Source organism: Nansenia antarctica, assembly GCF_963989245.1.
Source record: "Nansenia antarctica genome assembly, chromosome: 8".
NCBI lineage: Eukaryota > Metazoa > Chordata > Actinopteri > Argentiniformes > Microstomatidae > Nansenia > Nansenia antarctica.
Window position 1 is genome coordinate 14,345,180 of NC_137678.1, and position 26,836 is coordinate 14,372,015.

General features: G+C 41.8%; 1 protein-coding gene across 1 annotated transcript in view; it reads left to right on the forward strand.

Moving 5' to 3' along the window:
* ccdc87 (coiled-coil domain containing 87) overlaps positions 1 to 21,252 on the forward strand; it is a gene marked incomplete at both ends in the record, with an annotated part of 40,495 nt that extends 19,243 nt beyond the window's left edge. Inside the window, 2 exons of the mRNA XM_080538076.1 lie at positions 1,922 to 2,045; positions 21,072 to 21,252. Of these exons, the coding sequence (XP_080394202.1) occupies positions 1,922 to 2,045; positions 21,072 to 21,252 (305 nt within the window). The remainder of the gene's footprint in view (positions 1 to 1,921; positions 2,046 to 21,071) is intronic.
* Positions 21,253 to 26,836: the final 5,584 nt, after the last annotated feature.

Genomic DNA, 26,836 nt, shown 5'->3' on the forward strand with positions numbered 1-26,836 from the left:
TTCATTCATTCATAATCACACACCAGTGGTGTGACCAGGTATAACCCCAAAGCATTATATTACTCTCAGCAGGATTAATGGCAGTACTCACACAGAAATTAAGTACTGCAATTGCAGACCTAATAATAATAATAATAATAATAATAATAATAATAATAATAATAATATAATAATAATAATAATAATACTCACCCACGAGTTGAGCATTGACCAATGGAATGACAGGGTACTCCGTTTAAAAAGGAGCCGCGAGCCTCACACGTAACCATAACAAAACAGCTCACCTGACGACGAACACGCAGCTTGAGGACAACGGTAAGATCATATGAACTAGTAGTTCATACTAGTATATATTATATAGTAGTATACCAAAGTCGTTGACACTACCCTTTCATTAACCCAATAAATGATAGTCTGGCTAGCCAGCTTTTTCAGGGTTTGCTAGCTAACGTGTTAGCTTCTACCACTCTAGTAAGCAGCCGTCTTGCTGGGTAGCTAGCTGGGTAGCCAGTCAGCCAACTACCAACTCTGGCTTGTTGATTTTCAACCTTTCTCTTTTCGAGAGCATTGATCATTAAGCAATATCACACGAGAGGGAGTGTGTTATACTGAATATCAGCACGACAATCACAGCCGTGATATTCAGTATAACAGCACGACCTCGAGTGTGATATTGCTTTTATACAACAGTTCTACAGCGCGATTTATTAGTTAACAGTAATAAGCGACAACAGATTATGATTTGTTTGTTTATTTAATCATAAAAATAAACAAAAAATAGTTCCGCAACTGAACTTCAAATGGACTGTTGCCTAGTAACCTGAAAACAAACAATGTAGTCTAATTAACGGTCATTTAGTAGAACACCTGTGCGGCGGAGTGATACATATAGTTAAAAGTCCCAGTGCTGTTATACTGTATCGTAACTCATGGAATGCCTCTCGTCCAATCAAATTACTTGGTCGGAACTAACTGTTGTATAATATGTAAATAACGGTAGTGAGCTTTTGTGGCTGCAACTGCTAGCGTTTGTCTGTCAGTGATGGATCTGTGGCTAGACAATCAATGTATTGCTATTGGGTAGAGTTACTGCACACAAAAAAAAAAGTTTATATAGATATTAGCTTCAGCCAGCTCTGTCTCAAAACGTATAAATGTCACAGCTTAGAAAGTCACACCGTAGTAATCCTGGGAACCAGATGTACATCTGTATGTTTTGTGTACCTTAAAAGTTGTCGAAAATGGGTTTGAAATGGAAATTCCCAACTGCCAAGTGTGGAGTTTTGAACATTCCACCACTAGAACACACACCACTACATGAAATTCCCAACTGCCAAGTGTGGAGTTTTGAACATTCCACCACTAGAACACACACCACTACATGATTGAAAGCCTCATCGCGCAGAAACGGTCACTCTCTGCGTATGTGGCTGAACATGACCACTGCCCTCAGCTGCCGACTGTCTGCATGATCAGCCATCTCCTACCTTCCTCCCAGGTCTCCTTCAACAGTACATCCTCTTGATAATAGCACTTTTGGATTTGGAAAAAAAACATTTTAGCCATCAGAGATAGATAGAATAAATACTGAGAGGACATGATGCTCAGGACATATTACTTATTAAATTGGTCTTCATGTAAAACATCAGATTTGGGTTGTAGATTTATCATGCATCACACGTATTGTTTTTACAAAGTAGTTTTTTGCTTGTTTTTTTTGCAAGCTTTATAAATGAGGCCCCTGATGCCCATTAGAATACTCTGATACCCAATTCAGATTTGATCTGAGATTTATATTTACATTTCTGACATTCAGCAGACGCTTTTTTATTTATTTATTATGATCTGTAAAGGCAAGGAAGAGCTGGAGGCCATGCTGGAGTCCAAAGGCGACCAGGTGGACCTGTTCTCCCTCGCCCAGGAGGACGAAAGGTGGCACAGCTCAACAAGGCCCTGCTGGACTTTGACTCCCGGGTGGGGCCTGGCAAGCTGCACCCCAAGCACCGGCTCATCCCCGACTGTGGCCGCAGCACCAAGATGCCCATGTATCAGCTGTCACTGACCATCAAGATGCCCATGTATCAGCTGTCACTGACCATCAAGATGCCCATGTATCAGCTGTCACTGACCATCAACATGCCCATGTATCAGCTGTCACTGACCATCAAGATGCCCATGTATCAGCTGTCACTGACCATCAAGACGCCCGTGGTGTTTGACAAGCTACACTCAGAGGCGTGGAGCATCAGTGCCAAGCTGCACTGGTTCGTCTTTGGGCATGCGCCCCAGGACCCGCGGGAGAAGTTTGAGATCTACTACAAGCTCTTGCCAAGCTGCAATCAATGTACACCTTCTCAGAGAGGACGTTTGAGAGCATTCAGTCAAGCCCTTTCTCCATCAACCTGGATAAGAGCACATCAAGCTCCAATAAGAAGGTGCTGTCAATCCTTGTTGGTTACTTTAATCAGGAGCTGAAGCATGTGGTCGTTGAGCACCTTGGCTCCATTGAAGTACTAAAGGGCACTGCTGAACATCTGGAAAAGGCCCTAGTGACCTTTTTCAAGGAACACACAATTCCATTTACTAACATGGTTAGCATGATGATGGACTCCTGCAACGTCATGCGAGGGAGTAAGTCCGGGCTGGAGACCAGGATAAGGTCCAAGTACTGTCAGAACCTCCTAGATGTTGATGGAGATTCCTGCCACCACATCCACAATGCCGGCAAAATTGGAGATATACAAGATCCACAGTGATATAGTGGAGATATACAAGGACCACAGTGTTGGTGAGCGGGCAAAGGCCAGGATACAATTTTTCCACCAGGACCCCCCCAAAAATTCTTTAAATTAATCTAATATTGTAAAGGGGAGCCTCAGCCGCCAACAATCTTATGTGATTAATCCTCTTGTATACTGTATGTAGCCCAAAATACATATTGTATTTAATCTCTCTCTTCCAGGAATGACGCAAGTTGGGAAGGACAGGAAAGAAAGGGTGTGGAAGAAGCTCTGGTTTGAGAGTCGCAACACAGACCTCCAGCTGAGCATTTACCTCGGCGTCCTTCCCATCATGAAGGAGTATGTTACGGTGTTCCAGGTGTGTGTTTTCACACTAATGAATTAGTGAATTATCAATCTCTGATAGATAAACTAAATAGGCCCATTCTCTCATCAGTTAGATTGTGATATAAACAGACCCTCAACTCCCTCAACTGCATGTCTGTGTATGGTAATAGAATTGTTGTAGCATTTTATAATAATGCCATTATTCACAGGGCAGCCAAACCCTTGTCCACAAGCTGCATGACAAGCAGCTTGAGGTTGTGAAAACCTTCATGGGGTGCTTTATCAAGGCTGAGAATCTGCATACCACCCCAAAGAATATCATGGAGTTGGATTTCAACGACAAAATGCTGCCTCTCTGTGAGCTGTATGTCGGACAGGTGGCGGAGAAACTGAAGGCAGGAAATCCACGTAATCAGGTTAGTAAATGTATTAAAAACGGCAAATCAAACATTTATAAATTTCTCCAGGTAAAATGATTTAATTGCAATCGTTTTAATGTTTTACAGAGTGTGCTGCAGTTTCTCGAAACAGCGAAGACTGCATACATGTCGACAGCAGCCTATATGCAGAAAAAGCTGCCACTGGACAGCAGGACCCTGCAGTCACTGTCTGCCTTGGACCCATTGGTGAGGGGACACTCAGAGACGGGCATCCTCCTGAAGTGGCTGGCAGGGATGATGAGCCACTTGGTGCCACACCCCAATTTGACGTGCCACTGGAAGTTGTCAAAATCAGCACAAATTCCACCCTTCCCCTGTACACTGATGGGGACAACATGGTTAACTGGTGGGCAAATGTCATTGACACTGGAAGGTACCCAGGCCTCAACCATGTGGTTCGAGCAGCGCTCTCCATTTTCCATGGACCAATGGTGGAGTCATCGTTCAGTGCCATGGGAGATATTATTGACTGCAAAAGCACCAGAATGAGCATGGACACCTTTAGGGACAACCAATCCAGACAACCAAGTATGCCCTCAGGTCCAGGGGTCAGACAGCAATACAGATGTTCAGGAGAGAGCATGTCAAGTTCTCAAAGGTAGACAAGGTCCTATGCAGGAACATCCACACTGCAGGCTCAAAAGACAAGGCTCGCAGACAACAGGCCCTGTTGAAGACAAAAGGGAGGCAGGAAGAGTTTGGTTGCCAGCCAACAACCAGTGCTGCACAAAGCAGGAAGACTGCAGTGGAGGATGACAGGCAAGCCACAGTGAGGCACATGGCTGCTCAAAAAAGAAAAAAAAGCACTGGAAGTGCTGGTACAGGCAAAGAAGGCAAAAAAGCACAAGTGATGTGCTTGGTGGGATGGACTTCATCAGAATTGGTTTTATTTGTTCAAAAATAAATGTTCAAAATATATTTACAGAGCATCTTCTAGTCACCAAGGATTAGCCAACAAGTTTTACAACTTCCATATAATGATGGTGGCTTAAACCTACCGAACCTTAACATTTACTTTCTGGCTGCCCAACTTACCCAGATTAGGCAGTGGTTCTCTAGCTCATCTAGCGCATGGTCAAGACTGGAATCTTATGACATTCTTCCATATTAACTGAGATACCTGCCTTATATTGGTTTACAACAGGTTAAAAAAATCACAAATAATCCTATTATTATTAACAGTTTACTAATATGGAAGAACTCCCATAAACGTATGGGTCACAAGGAACACCTTTCGCCCTATACTCCTATCTGGAGAAACCCCAATTTTACATCTTGTTTTAATGATGACACCTTCAAGTCTTGGTACGACAAGGGGATAAGGGAAATAACACATCTTTACGACAGTGGTACATTTGTTTCTTTCCTTCAGTTAAAGTCAAAATATAATTTATCTTCCACACATTTATTTCGATTTTTTTCAAATCCGCCATATGATACAGACAACTCAAGGCACTCTTGAAGAACCCAAGCCCTCCAAAATAGAAGGCCTTATCAATAAGGAGGTTCAAAGTTCTAAATGTATTTCTCAAGTTTATTTATCTCTGCTTGAATGCTTGTCTACAAGTACAGATGCTACGAGGTGTAAATGGGAAAAGGATTTAGACATGGATATAAGTAAAGAGGACTGGTCTTTCTTTTGTCTTAAAGTTCATAAATGTTCTTACAATATGAGGCACAAACTCCTTCTTTTTAAAATTTTGCATAGAACTTATTATACACCTGCAAAACTTTATAAAATGAATAATGAAATGTCCTTTTTGTGCTGGCGCTGCAAAAAACAGAAAGGGGACTTTTACCATATGTTTTGGTCATGTAATTTGTTGTTAACATTTTGGAACTTTGTAATTGACACGATAGCATTATGTTTAAATATTCACATTGGAAAATCATCTCGCTTGTGTCTTTTAGACACAATCAATATGGATCCTTGGAATGAATTTCAAAAATTAGATATTGATCTTGCTTTGATTGCTGCAAAGAAGTGTATTGCAATCCATTGGAAATCCGAGTACTCTCCTACAATATCACATTGGTTAAATGATATCTCTAGCTACATTCCATTAGATAAAATATACTATAATATAAGACATAAGAGTCAGGACTTTGTAAAAATATGGCAACCACATATAGATTTTATGGCAAGAAGGGCAGCTTCAGGTACTATTGTTTGATGGACAGTGTTTCTTGTAGGGATGCACGGTGATGTGAATTGCTGTTAATATCATAGCGCATCCCTAATGAATGTATTATTGTGTGTGTGTGTGTGTATGTAGGCATGTGTGTTTTGTCTTATTATTATTATATTTTTGTTGTGTTGTCGTTGGGCGTTGCCGCACAATGGTGGGTGGGGGGGGGGGGATACAAGGGGGCGGGGAAACAAGAAAAAATGTGTTCAATTATATTGTAAAAATGTTTGAATCTTTAAATAAAAAAAAAGAAGAAAAAAAAAGAAGAGGCAGCCCCAGGTAATCCAGGAGTTCCAGAGCCCCGCTCCTGACGGCCCCACGATCATGCTGCTGTCACTCAAAGCTGGCGGGGTGGGACTCAACCTGACAGCCGCCTCCCGTGTTTTCCTCATGGATCCAGCGTGGAACCCTGCAGCAGAGGACCAGTGTGTGGATCGCTGTCACCGCCTGGGCCAGAAGAGAGAAGTCTTCATCACCAAGTTCATCGTGAAGGACTCTGTGGAGGAGAACATGGTGAAGATTCAGAGGCAGAAGCAGGATCTGGTGGACAAGGCTTTCGGCTCCAAGAACCCCACCGACAAGAAGGCGTCACGCATTAATGAAATAAAAGCCCTCATGGAGCTGTAGACGTCCCTACGTATGGGAACCTTGTTAAGAAATTCCCATTTTGAAGTTTAGTTTTGATACTGTTTGTTGTGGAATGTTCTCTCAGCACATATGTCCATCGTTACATTCCCACTCACCACACTGCCCTTGGTTAACAAGTCTCATGATACATTTACATTTTTGGGCATTTAACAGATGCCTTTATCCAAAGCGACTTTTCTTTTTGGGGATTGATGTGTGGTTTCATGTATGTGGGAATAAATGTTTTAAGTGACAAACCAAAAAAACAAAAACAAAAACAAACAAAATATATTTACAAAATAAATACATCTTTCTTCTAATTCTAATAGATGCGTTTTCATTATTGTTACCGCTGCTTCATAGGTCTGAATAACACTGACAGGCTTTATATGTGTCCCTTGAACAGAGCTTGTATAGAAAATTATAGCATGCATCATAGGAAGGTGCCTGGGCGCCGCGCAATGATAATTTCCGTCGTTTTCAGTGAAAATAATTTTGTCACCTTTTTGGGCCAGCACCCCTGCATTCCCAAAAAATGTGATAGAAATGAGCCATTGAATTGTTGCACTCTCTCCAGCAATTCCCAGTTCCCGGTGTACCATTCTGTACGTATTTTCTTCGTGGGGTAATAAAAAACCTAATAATGTTCTTCCATGAAAATTCTCTCCATTGTCCAGAGCTAGAGGTGGTGGATTGTATTTTACATATGTTCAACCATTCTTCCTCAGTTAGGACTATGTTTGCTTCCTTCTCCCACTTATCCCTAACATATAAGGTGGAGTGATTCTTGGTGGACTGTATACTCTTCTGTATAATTCTTGACACCAGTTTCTTGTGGGTGTTGCCCTTATACGCATCAATAAAAATGTTGACGAGACTCATTTCAGAAACCTCATTATTCTTTATATTCTTATAGAAGTAGTAATGCCTCAGTTGTAAATACCTGTAGAAATCTTGTTTCTCTAGGTTGTGATTATCAATAAGATATTGAAAGGCCTGTATTGGATGAAATTAGGTAGGGATGTCCCGATCCCATTTTTTCACTACCGATACCTGGGCTTCAGGTATCTGCGATACCGATATCAATCCGATATTTGTATTTATTGTTTTACTCCTGAATAATAACAAATACTTCCCCAGTATAGTCCACAACATTTGGCTATTAAAGACTGCCAGCCTTTATTCAAGAAACAAAAACAGTACTCACTGAGTCTGTTACTCACTACTCAGTAACCAACTGGTTTGGGGAACGCCCCCTGCGTGACCTCATCAGAAACTGAATTACACTGCGCCAGCCCATTGGCTGGCCCAGGCGACGCTTGTGTCACGAGGGACGGGACCCTCCGCCTATATAACACGCACACACGGCATTCAAAAGCCTTTGCGCTCTTCTCACTGGAGCTGTGCGGGTGGCTAGAGCTAAACAGTCCACAGATACGAGCGACCACAACACACACACACTGTATGGAAAGTTTGAGCGGCAGTGACGGCCGCGCGCTGCACTTTATTCTTCATTATTTTGACCGTCTCGCTCAGCCCGTCAGTGACGGTGCAGTGTGTGTGTGTTAGCCCGTCAGTGACGGAGCAGTGTGTGTGTGTTAGCCCGTCAGTGACGGTGCAGTGTGTGTGTGTGTTAGCCCGTCAGTGACGGTGCAGTGTGTGTGTGTTAGCCCGTCAGTGACGGTGCTGAGCCGTGCTGTACATTAACAAACACGTTTGTACAGCTGTTCCTTTGTGTCGACCTCCCTCTGTGCCTAGAGACTCTTACACTAACGTTACCACCAGGTGCTAGCTAGCTACGGTAGCTAACGTTACCACCAGGTGCTGGCTAGCTACGGTAGCTAACGTTACCACCAGGTGCTAGCTAACTAAGGTAGCTAATGTTACCACCAGGTGCTAGCTAGCTACGGTAGCTAACGTTACCACCAGGTGCTAGCTAGCTACGGTAGCTAACGTTACCACCAGGTGCTAGCTAACTAAGGTAGCTAATGTTACCACCAGGTGCTAGCTAGCTACGGTAGCTAACGTTACCACCAGGTGCTAGCTAACTAAGGTAGCTAATGTTACCACCAGGTGCTAGCTAGCTACGGTAGCTAATGTTACCACCAGGTGCTAGCTAGCTACGGTAGCTAACGTTACCACCAGGTGCTGGCCAGCTACGGTAGCTAATGTTACCACCAGGTGCTAGCTAGCTACGGTAGCTAATGTTACCACCAGGTGCTAGCTAGCTACGGTAGCTAACGTTACCACCAGGTGCTAGCCAGCTACGGTAGTGAACTTTACCACCAGGTGCTAGCTAGCTAAGGTAGCTAACGTTACCGATGCATCATCAGACAGAAATGAGCAACTGCGACTCCGCTGGCAGAAGGGTGAAAGAGGAGAAACGCTTTGAAATGGATACCATTTCCACCAACATAAGAAATATTGCCTCTCACGTAGGCTATTATGAAGGAGTGCACACAAAGGATACGTGCACACTGCACATATCGTATTCGTCCATGTGCTATACGCATCACACTATATACATATATATTTACTGTTCATATCATATTGATATTCATGCAAATATATTTACTTTTTACATTCATATTCATTGCATGTATAGCGCGAGGTTGACCACCGTCCGCATTGACTTCACAGTAATGTACGTCTTTGAATGAATGAATGAATGGTCTTTATTGTCATTGCTATAGTACAGGTACCAAACAACGAAATTTAGGAGGGGTGGCTCCCCTGGTGCTAGGAAAGAAAAAAAAACACAAGGGAAGGAGCTGGTTTACATAAATAAAGGCTATGTACACTATCCACTATACTATACTGTACTTGAATGAATGAATGAATGGTCTTTATTGTCATTGCTATAGTACAGGTACCAAACAACGAAATTTAGGAGGGGTGGCTCCCCTGGTGCTAGGAAAGAAAAAAAAACACAAGGGAAGGAGCTGGTTTACATAAATAAAGGCTATGTACACTATCCACTATACTATACTGTACAGATAGACGACTAGGGTTGTCATATTGCACATAGTGTTATTGCACATTTGAAGTGTCGCAGTTTGCAGGCTAGAAATGTACATATTTGTGCCTCTACTACTTTATAAGGGTAACATTCCCGATAAGTCCAATGATTGCAATATCCATACAGTGAAGAACATGAACAGGCCCACTGTAGACAATTGACTATCATCCCCAAGTAGGCCTGTATGCATGTTATTTAATTATCTTGTATCCACTTGTAAGGTGACCAGATTTCTCAGATGCAATCTGGGGACATTTCCAACTTTTTAGGAAAAATGTATACATTTTATCATGATGAAATACAGAAACAGGGACAATTGCTGTTTCATTTATTTTGACCTTATTTTGACCAATGTATACACATTCAAGCAAGAATACTCAAGTGTAACAACTGGAATGTGCCTCTCAACATTAGTGTCAGTGTACTGTAAGTGGTATTAAAAGTAATTCTTAGAACTGTTCAGGTTGACGAGCCAACCAAAGCTGTTCTGGTTGCATTATGGATGATGTGGGCAGGACAACCCAAGCCAATCACCTCCCGCTGCAGAGAATCTTTTACTTTGGTGTGGACATTGACCCTCCCTGCCCTATTCAGGCCCCCAAAGTTTGTGTTTGTATTATCTGCAGAGAATGCCACCACTTTGTTCTGAAGAGTGTATTTCTCTATGACAACAAGGATCTCAGCTGCCAGTTGCTCTGCTGTTTCCCCCTTAAGCTCAACAAAATCAAGTAGCTTTGTTTCTACTGACCGGCTCCCATCATATATTTTGCAGTACCTGACTAGTACTGGCATCAGCTTAACATGTCCATGATTTGAAGCATCAGTTGAAATGGACACAAATTCAACTCTATCTAGGTCCTGTGTTACCATAGTGGTTGCCCAAGGTGCAAAAACATTCTGAACAATAGCATCACCTTTTGTCCTGGCACAGGTAAACTTCGGCTCATAAAGCTTCCTTGTCAGTTGAGCAGTGCAGTCGAGGGAGCGGTAACTATGATTGTGTTTCAATGTATGATATGCCAAGATTCCCTCTGTAACTCCCTCCAAGCACGATGACACAGGTGGCTTTCTTCTACTGATGTATTGGTTTTATTCATTTCCAACAGCACCGTGAAAACTATAAGAACAAACATTCACGGTTAGCTTGGCTAGCATAACATCACATGTACAACACAGTTCAATACAAATTAAATACACACAGAACGTAAATACCTCGTTGGCTGCATGCTATAAAGGGAATGTTGTCTATGAATCTGTAGTCTTGGTGAAGCTAGCTGTTCCTGCCGTAGCAAGTCCAGAACAACGGCCGCTCCGTCTCAAAATGCCGCCGCCATTACCGAAACGGCAAAGGAAAAGGACAACTGACACGTGATTTCCCAAACCATGCGAGAGCAGACCAAACCACACAAATCACCATAAACAAACAACAACATTCAAACACCAACAAGCAGACAACATGCTAACCAATATAGATGCCTTGTCAACTGTCCACACGAAATGGGTGGCTACAGCTACACCCTCCTTTATGGCCAGATCATACTCATGTTGGGTAGGCTCTACCCTTTTAAAGAATTTTAATTAATCAAAAATGGGTAATTAAACTTCTAGGACGGCAAATTGTGATAAACGAACCTTGAAATATAAATCTGTAAGGGATCTGCCACGGATAGAAAGGAAAGCCATTAAGAAACTATTGAAAATTGATCCACATATAATTGATATTCCGATAAAATACACTAATACAGTGACACCAAAAGGATGGATTTTACTTAAATTAGGACCATTCTATGCAGAACCATTTCTAACAAAGATTGCGGAATGGAGTGACGATAATTTTCCAAGTATCGGGAGTTTTGAAAAGAATAAACTGAAGATTATTGACGAATATTTGATATCAAACAAAACAATTAGAGATCCAACATGGGACACCGATTACATGAAAGAAGTCTATCAAGCATGGTTAATAATGTCTAAACAATGGCCTGGTAATATTGTCAGAAAGCAGGAATATGATAGGCCTAGCAAGAAACGGGAGGTAGTGAGGGCGTCTCCTCCTATACGGGCTGAGCAGGCTGTGACATGCAACAAGGTCGAGGTGCAGGCACCGTTGCTAAATATAGAAGACAAAGTCCTGTACAAACCATTGACTTTATCTGACATATCTATGATCATAGATGACGCACCCAAACCCTTGATTAACCCTAAAGGATTCATAAATTGGTATAAAACAATGTTGCTACATGGTAATTTGAATGGCACGGATTTAAGATACATTCTGATCACGTTAATGCCAGATGTTGGAATTGATACTTTGATAAATGCTTGCGAAACTTTGAATGAACAAAACGATGGACCATGTAAAGGAAAAACAATAAAAGAACGATTCCCATGGCTTGATAAGGAACACAAGAATACTCACATTGAACAATTAACCAAATTTCTAAACGACCATGCCAGCCAAAACCGTGATATCTCACAAATTCTTAACTGTAAACGTAAGCCTAATGAAACAATGTCTGACTTTGTAATCAGATTCCAAAACACCTGGAAAGAAAAGGCAAATTTGGAATTAGAGGACAAACAAAACGTATTTTTTACAAACATGATTCTAGATGGTATTGGAGACGATGCGAAAAACTTCAAATTATCGACACCAGACATTTTCTCATTGACCCCAGCATTGATAGAAAAACGAATAAGGGAATTAGACGCTTTGGGATTGTTTGATAAGCAACCCCAAGCACCACAAGCATTGGAGCTTGCACAATACACGGAACTAGACGGATGGAATGAATACTAAGCATTATGGGTAATGAAGTCTTACGTGAAGCATGTCGAGTGATATAGTTGTAGTTTTATTGAGTTAATACCAATGTCTGGTATACATTTCATGTGAATACTATAGCTGCAATGGAAATATGTTGAATTAAACATTTTTAATATTTGAATATTTCTCTCACTACCCTCCATTTAGAAATTTATTTTTCTATGTATAGTTGGCCACCCTACAAATGCAAGTGTATTCTGATTGTACTATGGATCCTAAACCTAGCGTTGCAAAGCTGTCTATACAGCAGCTTAGTTTGTGATTATAGGTGTACACTGGTATCAAAAATAAATAAATATAGGTGTAAACTGGTATCAAAAAAATATATATAGACAGTGAACACTGAATTTCTTTTAACATCAGAAACAAGTTTTACAAATGTAGATACATTGTTAATCTATACAGCAGTTAACATAGAAAATGACGCAATAAATAAATCAACCAACAAAATATGGCATGTAAAACTTAACATTAACATTAATTTAACATTAACATTCTCAAACAACTATCTTACACCACAAGTATTCGTATGAAGGCACGTATACACTCCATATGTATTGTTATCTTGTCAACACCATCTTGTTTTCATATTGCAATAATATAAAAAAATGTTTTGGTCATAGGCTCCCCCATCAACTTGTTTAGATACTTATGAAACAGTGCATGTGTCACTCTGCGAAATCAGGAGGAAGGAGTTGATATTCATTGTTAAGACTCCATGTTTTCCAAATGCGCTGTCTGCCGTTGTGTCTGCAAAATTAGAAAAATAACTGGTTATATCAAAACTGGCCAAACTGCAGTTCTTCTAAAAGCCTTTCACTTATTCCCTCCAACAAACATATACAGGTTACTAGAGCTGAGTTGAAAGTGACATACCCAGCCATCACCTTGTCTTGAGACATCTTAAGACACATTTGTCAAGACGTCTTGAGACACGTCTAAGGACGTGTCTATAGACATGGGTCTTAAGATGTCTTGGAAATATGAAGATGTCTTAGAAATATGAAGATGTCTTAAGATGTCTTGAGATGTCTTGGAAATATGAAGAACACAATGAATGTCATAGTATTGTCTCAGCATTTTATTATTTAAAAAACAACATACACAAATACATAATCATACTGTGGATTACTAATTGATAAATACATTTACAGGAAATTGCAGGAACTATTATAAATAGGAACAAAATGATTATGTGTACAACATTATTATATGAACAAAATTATTATATGTACAAAACCTTTTGTAGGTAGGACACTATTGGACCTCGGCCCAAATCTAGTACTGAACCTGACCACCCATGCTAAACCATTTTGAAGTACAGTATACTAGGACTCCAATTCAGACACACTGGGGGGCTGTCACAAATCTACTAACTCTAATTATTTAAAATACAAATAAATAAATAAACAAGAATGTGTTGTGTAACAACTCCCCCAAGATTCCCCTCCACCACAGAGAGACTAAACTGTCCTTCTGAAAGAGACTACACTGACATCCTCCATCCCAGACAGACTACAATGACCACCATCACAGTGTGACATGGGAGAGTTACTCCATATGAGAGTGGAGAAACCTATTCTTCAGGTAGCATGTGTTCCTGATGTTGTGGACTACTCTTTTATCAACAATTTCACAGTATTGCCCATTGGTGGCAGTTGACTTCATACCTATCCCAACAAGTTGGCGTGGTTCCCAAAAACATTTATGATGTAGGAACAGGAGGGTGTCAGTGATGGCTGAGGGTGGGAAGAGAAGCTTTGCTCCCTCCTTGTACTCTTCACAGCCTGTCAGGGGATCTTCTCTGTGGAGTGGCAGGAACACGATCCCTTCAAACAGGAGCTGTGGATTCTCTGAAAATAAAAGACATCAAGTATTAAGGTAGGCTATAGATTCCCATCAATATTTTTTATACAAGGTCTTTCAGTAAGACTATTTTACCTGACATGGTAGCCCATATGCCTGTGATTTTCACCGGTTGCCTGTGGTTCCTGTCTTCACCAAGTAGGGTTGGGTTGAGTTGGGTTGGGGTTGTCTCCACAAATGACCCAACTCTGATAGTCTTTATATCAAATCTGAGAATGAAATTCAGTATGCTAATTATAAAAGGGGTATGCTATTGATAATAGCATATCATTTAGATTGTTTTTAATTTATTATTTTAGATAATTCATTATTTTAAAATATTATTTTCTTTAGATAAATAACTAAAATAAAACATCTAAATTAGATGCTATTGATACTGCATAGAAACACATTGATATAATATACTTGTATGTTTCAGGGGACAATGTTGCACTCTGATATTGAGTGTGTCTCTGTGCTGCTTGCCCAGCAAGAGGGTTGTCAATATTTTGGATGACAGGCTTTCCCCTTTTCCAAACCTAGGAAATAAAACAGCATGCATATGATTCAAAGAATGCTCTCTTACAAGAAGTTAATACTGACTTATTTGATAATTAATTGTATTAAATATTGTATTGAAATAATTAATACATTTATGATCAACCCCACCCTACCATACCTTTGGTCCGAGGAAGACCTGTTCCTGTGTCAGGATTCTATTCTCCATCCTCTCCATTAGATCAGGTTGCCGCATATTTTTTGACACCTGTAGTTTTGACAGCACTGGCAACACCTCGTTTCCATGCTGCCTTAAGCCTGATATTCACACACAGATTGCTAAGCCATGTCAACCTTTAGAAAATCTTATTTCCCGCTGACGTCAAAAATCCTGACAAGCGTCTGGGGTTCTCTATCTGTGGTTCGTTTTCTATGTATATTTAATAAAAATAAAAAAAACAAGATGTTCTTTATGGACCTGTATACAGCCATCAGATTTTGATGTTGTTTCACTGTAATTATCATTAAAGGTTGTTAAACAACATGTTGTTTATTAAATATGAAAGTGCAATTGCAGGGTTGTTATTTTTAGTATTGTACTTAATAACATACGGGGGCGACCCTGTGTTTATTCAGCTCTTATCATAAACCACCCTGTCCCCTTTTCTATTTTACTGTACATAGGCCTATATAAATGTGAGGTAAATGTGTTGGGAACATGACTTCACATAATGCTCAGTCATCAGAGTTATGTGTCTTTCTACAACCCCCACCACAGTAGACAAACATACACACACACACACACACACACACACACACACTCTGCCCTTTAAACTTGCAGAAGTCTTTAGTGCCTTGCATCTTCACTACTGAGAGAAGTTACATCATCACCAAACTCTACTCCACTGCTGGATTGAAGTCCAATGACTCCAGCTTCCATAGGTGACGGGTTAATAACACACCTGTAGTGTAATAGTGTACATCCCTCTGTAAAGTTAAATATCTAAAGAGGCAGAGGAGAGTCACACACAACTGACAAAGTAGAGCACACTGGGTGATAGGAAAACAAGAATTCTCTTCCTGTAGAACATCAAACGTGTATGTGAGCTGTGTATTATATTTTGGTTGTTAAAATGTTTATGATTTGGGTAAAAATGTGTCTATGAATTGTCCGATTGAACATGATTAAAACAGTATTGCATATTAGCACTTGTTAAGACAGAGAACAAGGAACAAACAACAGTTGTCTTATTGTTTCCCTGCTGGCACCATACTATTGCTTTTTTTGCCACCTCACATAAAGAGTGCCATTCCCCTCACTATAGTGACCTTTGACCTCCTCCTGGATTGAACAATTACTTTAACTTCTCTAGAGAATAATAAGTTACTGCAATGCAGAATATGCAATGTTTTATAGGGACCGAGGGGGAATAGAGATATAACGTTTGCATGACGAGGAGGGTTGTTACTGACTTTAAAAACAGTGTTTTTGATATTGGAACAGAGAATCTTGCTTCTTTCTTTCTGTTTTTGTTTTGTTATTCTTTGCCTTCCTGTATAATTGAGTCTCACAAAGTGCTGATGATTGAATTGCCATCTACCACTGTCACAGCATGTTTCAACTGTCAGTGCACGTCTATCTGCTAATGAAATACTGCATGTTAGGTTTTACACTGGGTTTTAGACCTTAACAAGCAACCCACCACTGTACAGCACAGGCTCACACAGAAACTCTTGTTATTCATCATATTATCAGAAACTGTAATTTATCCCCCAGTGGTTAAAACAACTCCTCTGTATAATACCGTCTCTTAAGGCTACTGACTTTGGTGTTTCTTGTTGTATACTCTTGGCTTTCTGGCCCTCCTTTTCTCTGGCTCTTCTTGTGACTAAAGGCTACTCTATGGTTTTTGTGTATGTTTTTTTCACATTGTACAAAATGTATAAAAAGAGATGAATACAAATAAAATATTTAAAAAAAACACTTAGTTATAGCCTTGTGGGGACTGCATACACGATAGCACTGACACATTTCTCTGGTGTAACGTTGTGGGGACTCCATTATCCCCCACGCAAAGTTCCTATGGTGCACACTTTTTCTGGTTGTGTTGCTATCTAAGTCATTTTAGGGTGGTGAGGAGGACTCATGGCCCTGGAGAACAGCATCTGAGCAGACGTATAGAGGTTTCACCACTCATCAATTATGAATAATAACTGATTCTACTTCATTTTTAGGTTGTGTGGAGACGAATGTCGCTTCATGGACACGACAGAGGAGGTCAAATTCCAAGGCGCAATGCTATGACAAAGTAGTATGTTCCCATTAGATCAGGGGTCCCCAAACTTTTTTCTGTGAGGGCCACATCATTTTTCCTTTCTGTGATGGGGGGCCTGGGTCGGTCTCTAACATAAAATAATATGGAACGGAGTGAAATGGAGGCGGTTGCGCAAAGCAATTGCGCGCAGGAGAGCACTGGTGGATGCAAACAAAGTCTAAACAGTTGAATTTGGATGGAATTTATACCTATAGTGATATGTCAATGAAATATAATCAGTTTTACAGTCTGATACATGAGGGAGGACCCTCATCATACACGGGGGGACCCATGAAGCAGGGCTGTCTGGGGGTCCTTAAACGAGCATCAAACACTTAATTTCTACCATTCTGGTGAATTGATATGCACCAATTTGTGACCTTTCTGCATCAATTTATGGTGGAAATGTCATTATTTATGCAAAGGAAAACACAATATTCAGGCACCAGATGATCAAAATATAATGTAATATAATGCAATATAAGGCTCTCAGGCATTCTGTACTTTCAAATATGTATTCTCCTTGAGCAGTCAACATCAACTATCAGCTATTTCACTAGCAAAAACTAAAGATAACTTATTTGCGAAACAGCGCCCCCGCCACCACGTCGGCGCAGTGCCGCTATTGCAGTCAGAAATGACAGAAATCCACCGAGTGCAACGCCTGTAGAAAATTGACGTTGTTCAAATGGCCGGTCCAAGTGTGGGGGTGGGCCGTGTCCGGCCCGCGGGCCGTAGTTTGGGGACCCCTGCATTAGATGCATGCTGCAAGCAAATTACATACTTAATTTCTCCGGGCGAATGTAGTAGGTTAGTAATAGACTAATTCCGCCACGCTGAGTTGTGAAAACGTACTGCTTGTGAAAACTAACTGCATGTGATGTTTGATGTGCTTGTTGTCTTGCCATATCATATTTCATATTTCATATCATATTTCATGGTGGTGGGGACTCATGGACCCTGGACAACAACAGCTGAGCAGATGGGGGTTTCACCCTCCACCATTTCCACAATATGAATAACTAATTCTAATAGGCTATATGCCGAAGCTCCTCTACTTCCTGAAAGGAAACTGGCATCTTTGCTTCCTGTCCTTTACTATTGGATTAAGTGATTAATCAGATGTGCAGCACACATTGGGCACACCCAGCACACACCTGATTAATCACTTAATCCAATAGTACAAGACAGGAAGGTTAATGTAATTAGATTCCTTGGTGTTTTATTTGATGAAAAGTTGACCTGGAAACAGCACACGGATAAAGTAAAAGATCAATGTAAAAGGGTCAATAACCTGTTAAGATGCCTGTCAGGGAGAGATTGGGGAGCAAGCAGAGCAGCATTGTTTAATGTGTATCAGGCATTGATGAGGGCTTCTCTAGATTATGGATGTTTAGGATACATGTCAGCAGCAGTAAGCCATCTTAAAAAGTTGGATGTGCAACAAACACAAGGACTTAGAATATGTAGTGGAGCTTTTAAAACATCCCCAGTAGCAGCAATACAAGTTGGGGAACAGCCACTGTGGATACGCAGAATTAAACTTTTGTTAGCTTACTGGGTTAATCTCCAAGGTCAGAATAGTTCACATCCAACTAGGTCTATTGTACAAGATTGTTGGGAGCATAATAATGTTTTTACTCATTATATGAGTTTTGGATGGATAGGGAATACAATAGCAAAAAGATACGATTTAGATAAATTACGGTATAGTCCAGTAATCCCGCATTCAATTATTCCACCCTGGTTATATGTGAATCCATTAGTAGATTTAGATATACAACAAGAACTACGAAAGAAGTCCAAACATGCACATCCTGGGAATGTGGTACAAAACTATATTGGTCAGCACGATACAGGCAAGTTCTTAATTTTTACAGATGGCTCAAAAGACCCAGAGACAGGACGTACAGGAGCTGCAGTATTCTTCCCACAGTATAAAACAGGAATTAAAAAAAGAACCACTGTGCCCCACGGTGGTGTAGCGGTCTAAGCACTGGCCACTAGTGCATGCTGCCCACCGGGGACTGGGTTCGAATCCCAGCTCGCCAGATCCGGATATGGCTGGGGCACACACGGAGAGCGGCATATTGGGCGGCCGCTCCCGAGGGCGGGTATAGGAGTATTTCCGGACAAGGATCCGTCGTGCAACACCGCCCCCTAGGTGCCGGAATAACGGTGCTGGGCTCGAGGAGCCAGTCAGCTAGTCTGCCTGGCGGCCTCCTCTGGGACTGCCGGCCACGGGGTATGCAATAGGCAGGGGATAATTGGATGCTAGGTTGGGTTCAATTGGCTACCAAATTGGGTTCAATTGGGTGAAAAAGGGATAAAATCTGAAAAAAAAAAAAAAAAAAAAAGAACCACTGATCATTTATCAGTGTACACAGTGGAGCTTCTAGCAATATTAGAATGGTTGGTAGAGAATAGGGTTAGTAATGCACTCATTGCATCTGACAGTTGGGCAGCACTGTCAAGTATCAGATCGTTGGTCACTGTGGCCTGCACGGCATCTAGTTTGGTTTCGAGAGAGGCGAACGAGGACTTAAATTGAATGGAGAGGGCTGAAGCTATGGACTGGCGATGTTCTTCCAGTAGCCTCGTCAGAGCTAGCATGTTAACCGGGATGGCCTCGGTGAGTGTCTCGTCTTTTTCGACGTCTTCCTTCTGAAGTTTCTGCCTAGTTCCAGAAGCCATGGTGCTGGCTAAAAATAATAATTAGCGTCTGCCTTCGCTAACGGACGGAGATGTATTTAGGGTTGCAAAAGGTTGTAAACGATCAGGTCATGGGAGAGTGCGAGATATGCGACTCCATTCCTCTCTCCACCGGAAGTCTGACTTTGGTGAGAGACTTTGGTGAGAGAATGGAAAGCCTAGAGGCTAATGCCAACTCGACCGAGGACCGCATTCAGGCCCTTGAGAATTCGTGCTCCACTCTAACTGAGGCTTGCGCTAAGCTCAAAGCCAAAAACTCAGACTTGGAGGGGCGAAGCCGCCGAAACAACATAAGAATTGTTGGCCTACCTGAGTCTATTGAGGGCCCTCGACCCACAACCTTTTTCTCGGAGGCCCTGGTGGAAATACTCGGCAGCCAAGTCCTGTAAACTGCCCCGGAGCTGGACCGTGCCCATCGTACGCTAGCCGCCAAGCCACGACCGGGGGACAGACCCAGACCCGTAATCGTGTGCTTTCACCGACACCAAACCAAGGAACGGGTGGTTTGCGAGGCCCGAAAGCGGAGGAATGACCTGAAGTACCAGGACACACCGATACGCATCTACGAGGATTACTGTCCCGATGTCCTGGAGCAGAGGGCGGTCTACCGCGATGTCATGGCCAAACTATACAACCTGGGCCTACGACCAGCTCTACTATACCCGGCGAGGCTCCAAATCACCGATAAAGAAGGCAACAAGACACGGTTCTCCTCGGTCAAGGAAGCCACCGTCTTCCTTAGTTCCTAATTCCTGGCCTACCGTGTAGTTTAAGCTAAGGACACTTTAATCTGAGCCCGAGGATGGCCACAATGCTAACGCTACGTGAGTAGCAGCTAATGCTAAAAACACGGTAGGCCTCATAATGCCCTGAATAGCCGATAATTGTGTTGTCATTGGGACAAAGTCCAGTTATCTAGACCCGATACCTTAGTTAATGTTTTATAATATGTTCTTTCTGTCTATTGGGACCTCCCTTACAAAAATGTTTTTATATCACTTTATCTGGACTTAATAGGGCTGTTTATCTGGTTTGTTATTGTCTAGTTCGCCTAGCCTAACCGTATCACCATGGGCCTGACTGATATTACAGTTAGCGAACTTCTTGGTCCCTAAAATGGGCCTGCTTTTTTGGTTTATATTTTTCATACTTTTATACTTTTGGTTAACATTGTGTAATAATTGGATTGAAAGTAATTGAGGCGATGCAACAGTGTTTAGTTATGCTACTCGGTTAGCGACAGACATCACTCAGGGCGCCGCCATTTTGTATGCATGCGGAGACCACAGCACCCCTTGTGCCCAGGAGGCGGGGGAAGGACTTGATTATTCCCATCATCTCCTAGAAACGCCTCAAAGGCAACAGGATTGTCTATGAACTCTTTATTTTTTGCAGCTTTATCGTCTACTTCTCCGACAGATAGAAGCAATGCGTCATAATATATTTTTGCACTGAACCTGTTTACATATATGTATATATATATATAATCTTTTTTTTCATTATTATAATAATTATTATATTTTTATACCAGTCGCTCGCAGGCGGCCCGCAACTTGTTCTGCCTGTTGGTGCTGAAGAAGCAGCAGAACCTGGAGCTGCAGCAGAACGGCCCGTACGCTGACATCATCGCCACGCCCGGACCCAGGTTCCACCAGAACGGGCCCTACGATGACATCATCACCACCCCTGGACCACGGGCCCACCACTTATAGAGGAGGAGGGGGAGGAGGAGGGGGGGTTGTGAGAGGAAGACATCTTGATTATTATGACTCACGTTTATTATGATGAGTGTTGCCCCCTAACAGCTAGTCTCCCAAGGCTCCCCCCATCCCTATTTTTATTTTTATCTATTTTTCTAAACCAAAGAGTATACTCTCCTGAAAGATGTATAATATATAATAACATTTCTTTATTTTTGTTATTACCATTATTTGTTATGGCTTGTCTTGAGTTTATCAGAAGTTTTCTGCCCAAGCTATACTTTCAGACAGATATTTATGGAGTTTTCTTTTGTTTTTATTCCATTTATTTATTACTGTCTGCGTGTTCAAGGGTTACATAGTTCACTATGGGAACCGCGGCCGAAAGGGAGTCGTGAGTATGGAAAAAAACAGGAAGCTTGATAAGGGTTTTGGGATTAGTAACAGGGTGGGTTTTTGTGTTTATTTATGTTTTTGTATAACTTGCTTTGTTTTTATTTGTTTCTCTCCCCCGCTAGTCATGCTAGTCTTGGTCTTGTCCGAAATTGACATACTTTTGGCGCCAGGTATTTGACACACTCGGGACAGTTTTTGACAGGAACCTCGATCCTGAACATCTCACAGCTCTATTTGGAATTGGTATCCCACCGCCTACAACACCCATGTTTTCCCTTACAAAGAGACGCGTCCTTGCCTTTACAACGCTACTGGCAAGAAGACTTATCCTATTTAAATGGAAGCACACCCTCCCCCCTTCACATAATAGCTGGCTCAAAGAGATCCTGAACCACATTAAACTAGAAAAAAATAGATTTTCACTTAGAAAGTACAATACAACTTTTGACATGACTTGGAAGCCTTTCGCCGACCACCTGAGTAAGATCACCATTCAACCAGATGATGACTAGATGCGATCAATAAAAAGAATTAAGAAAGACAGAAAGAAGGTGGCAGCGCAGGACGGCACGGTGGTGAAGTTCAAAATCAAGAGAAACAAATCTTTCTGTAAACTCATGACGGTTTACTGCAAAAGACAGGGATTGATAATGAGGGAAATACGTTTCCGGTTTGATGGTCAACCCATCAACGAGACAGACACACCAGCACAGTTGGCAATGGACGATGATGACACAATCGATGTGTTCCAGCCACAAACAGGAGGTTGTCAATGAAGACTACGGTTTCCAAGTAACACACCTACCTCCCCTGTCACCTCTTCACCCTAACTGTTGTTAAAATAAATAAAAAATTTGTTTTGTTTTTGTATCAGATCGTTGAAATCATGCAGACAGGATATTGTTTTCAAGATCCATCATTTAATTTATGTAATATATAGTATATGATGGAGGTGGCTCTCCATTTTCTAGGTATTTACTACCGTTTATATATATATATATATATATATATATTTTCATGTAAACGCTGTCTACATGCCTCTATGCCTGATATGAACCAGCTCACCCGATCATCCCATAAGTAACGTGTAATGTCTAATGTATATGTCTAAAAATCAATAAAAAGAATTAAGAAGACGAACTATAGAAAAAGTAGAAATGTCATGAGTATTGGTGGCAGTGGGTGGAAGAGGTAGTATTGAGTAAAGTGACTGCGTGCTTAAGGGTAGGTAGTCTGTACACATTGGATGTGCTTGGGGATAATAGTCATTTGTCTTCTGTAGGCTTGTTCATGAGCCTGATCGCCTGGGGGAAGTAGCTGTTGGTTAGGAGTTTTGGCCCTGAGGCTCCGGAAGAGGCCTCGCCTTTTGGACGCCATCAGTTCAAACAGACCATAGTTGGGATCAGAGGGTGGCTGGGATCTTTGATGATACTCCCCTCTCTGGTTAACCTTACTTCTGTCTCTTAAAAACCATTAACACTGTTTTATTGATCAACTGAACCCTAGTCTCACGATGACTCGTTGTCATCTCCGGGTTGCATGACGAAGCTATAGATCGAGGTTCAATGAATGCAGCTGTTCATTCTCTCACTTAATGTACATGGGTTAACATTGTTACATCTCAACTACATAAAACAAGAATTAATCTCAAGAGCAAAAATCATTGCAGGTAAAAATCTTTTTCAAAACAGGGAATCCCCAATCTACATAATGCTACATAAAACCATTAAGAATCACACACTACCCTGTGCAGCTGTATGCAAAACAAAGATTCTACTACAAGATTATCCTGTGGTGTGAGGTGTGTTAAGAGTCCATTTCTCCCGACAATCTGCTCGGAAAATGGTCGGGGCCGACGATCTTAAATATTAAACGTGTTCAATATCGACAACCGACAACTCCGATTGTGACGTGGATGGAATGTAGCCAATGTAGCCTGTGATTATTGTACTGCTATTGACTTGCTTATTAATGTAGTGGTAAACCACCGTATGATCTTTATGAGTTACGGTCCTGCTGTTGATCTTAATCAAGAATAATCACAACCGTTTTCAGATGGCCGACAGGACCGTGTCAAGCGGAGGCTCGTGATTGGTTAACTTGGTTCCATGTGAAAACGTCTTGCGTCAGACATACGTAACCCTTTACGTGCCGGACCAGGGAATGTTCAGGCTTCTGTTCACACCTAAAGGCCGTGTAACCCTTAGGTGTAACCCTAAGCCTCCGGCTAGTCAGCTAGCAGCAAAACTGCACAATGAGAATAATCAAACGTGTCGTTCTGATTTAGTGTCGCTTATCGGTCCTCCGTGTTTATCTGATTGTTTATAAACATACACTTGTCACCAACATGTCAGCACCGAAGAACGGGGATCTGTCTTCCACTGAGAAGGAGTTATTCCAGGTTATTGCTGCAGGAAATGTTCAGGAAGCCTCAAGACTATTAGGCTGCAAGGATGTACGAGTCAACTGTTTGGATGAGTATGGGATGACGCCCCTCATGCATGCTGCATACAAGGGCAAGGCTGACATGTGCAAACTGCTACTGCAACATGGGGCTGATGTGAACTGAAGCGAGTGAGGGAGGATCCTGATTTCAGCTCTCAACATTTCCCCAACACACACAGAGCCTTTTCCTCAGACTCATAACCATTTTATAATTACATTTAACCCATGCCGAATCTGCATACATGCCTCTCCTCCCTGCCCCTTTTTTGTTTTTGGATTTTCCCAATATCACAGCAACTCCATGCAGCTTTACCCTCACTATTCACACCGTAGCGTTTTGACCTGATTTGACTAAATGCCTCCAGCTACTGTGTAACTGTTTCCAGTGCCTATTTATTTTTATTATTTTTTTCCTTCTGCGTTTCTCCTTTTCCCAGTGAGGGAACGAGCACTCACCAAAACAGGTTGATCTGATTTGACAGACCCCAAATCTGTTCAGCCCTCTACTTTTGGGATATTCTGTACATTGTACTTACCCTTTCAGGTAAGTCTGTACACATTGGATGTGCTTGGGGATAATAGTCATTTGTCTTCTGTAGGCTTGTTCATGAGCCTGATCGCCTGGGGGAAGTAGCTGTTGGTTAGGCTCTGAGTTTTGGCCCTGAGGCTCCGGAAGAGGCCTCGCCTTTTGGACGCCATCAGTTCAAACAGACCATAGTTGGGATCAGAGGGTGGCTGGGATCTTTGATGATACTCCCCTCTCTGGTTAACCTTACTTTTGTCTCTTAAAAACCATTAACACTGTTTTATTGATCAACTGAACCCTAGTCTCACGATGACTCGTTGTCATCTCCGGGTTGCATGACGAAGCTATAGATCGAGGTTCAATGAATGCAGCTGTTCATTCTCTCACTTAATGTACATGGGTTAACATTGTTACATCTCAACTACATAAAACAAGAATTAATCTCAAGAGCAAAAATCATTGCAGGTAAAAATCTTTTTCAAAACAGGGAATCCCCAATCTACATAATGCTACATAAAACCATTAAGAATCACACACTACCCTGTGCAGCTGTATGCAAAACAAAGATTCTACTACAAGATTATCCTGTGGTGTGAGGTGTGTTAAGAGTCCATTTCTCCCGACAATCTGCTCGGAAAATGGTCGGGGCCGACGATCTTAAATATTAAACGTGTTCAATATCGACAACCGACAACTCCGATTGTGACGTGGATGGAATGTAGCCAATGTAGCCTGTGATTATTGTACTGCTATTGACTTGCTTATTAATGTAGTGGTAAACCACCGTATGATCTTTATGAGTTACGGTCCTGCTGTTGATCTTAATCAAGAATAATCACAACCGTTTTCAGATGGCCGACAGGACCGTGTCAAGCGGAGGCTCGTGATTGGTTAACTTGGTTCCATGTGAAAACGTCTTGCGTCAGACATACGTAACCCTTTACGTGCCGGACCAGGGAATGTTCAGGCTTCTGTTCACACCTAAAGGCCGTGTAACCCTTAGGTGTAACCCTAAGCCTCCGGCTAGTCAGCTAGCAGCAAAACTGCACAATGAGAATAATCAAACGTGTCGTTCTGATTTAGTGTCGCTTATCGGTCCTCCGTGTTTATCTGATTGTTTATAAACATACACTTGTCACCAACATGTCAGCACCGAAGAACGGGGATCTGTCTTCCACTGAGAAGGAGTTATTCCAGGTTATTGCTGCAGGAAATGTTCAGGAAGCCTCAAGACTATTAGGCTGCAAGGATGTACGAGTCAACTGTTTGGATGAGTATGGGATGACGCCCCTCATGCATGCTGCATACAAGGGCAAGGCGGACATGTGCAAACTGCTACTACAACATGGGGCTGATGTGAACTGAAGCGAGTGAGGGAGGATCCTGATTTCAGCTCTCAACATTTCCCCAACACACACAGAGCCTTTTCCTCAGACTCATAACCATTTTATAATTACATTTAACCCATGCCGAATCTGCATACATGCCTCTCCTCCCTGCCCCTTTTTTGTTTTTGGATTTTCCCAATATCACAGCAACTCCATGCAGCTTTACCCTCACTATTCACACCGTAGCGTTTTGACCTGATTTGACTAAATGCCTCCAGCTACTGTGTAACTGTTTCCAGTGCCTATTTATTTGTATAATTTTTTTCCTTCTGCGTTTCTCCTTTTCCCAGTGAGGGAACGAGCACTCACCAAAACAGGTTGATCTGATTTGACAGACCCCAAATCTGTTCAGCCCTCTACTTTTGGGATATTCTGTACATTGTACTTACCCTTTCAGGTAAGTCTGTACACATTGGATGTGCTTGGGGATAATAGTCATTTGTCTTCTGTAGGCTTGTTCATGAGCCTGATCGCCTGGGGGAAGTAGCTGTTGGTTAGGCTCTGAGTTTTGGCCCTGAGGCTCCGGAAGAGGCCTCGCCTTTTGGACGCCATCAGTTCAAACAGACCATAGTTGGGATCAGAGGGTGGCTGGGATCTTTGATGATACTCCCCTCTCTGGTTAACCTTACTTCTGTCTCTTAAAAACCATTAACACTGTTTTATTGATCAACTGAACCCTAGTCTCACGATGACTCGTTGTCATCTCCGGGTTGCATGACGAAGCTATAGATCGAGGTTCAATGAATGCAGCTGTTCATTCTCTCACTTAATGTACATGGGTTAACATTGTTACATCTCAACTACATAAAACAAGAATTAATCTCAAGAGCAAAAATCATTG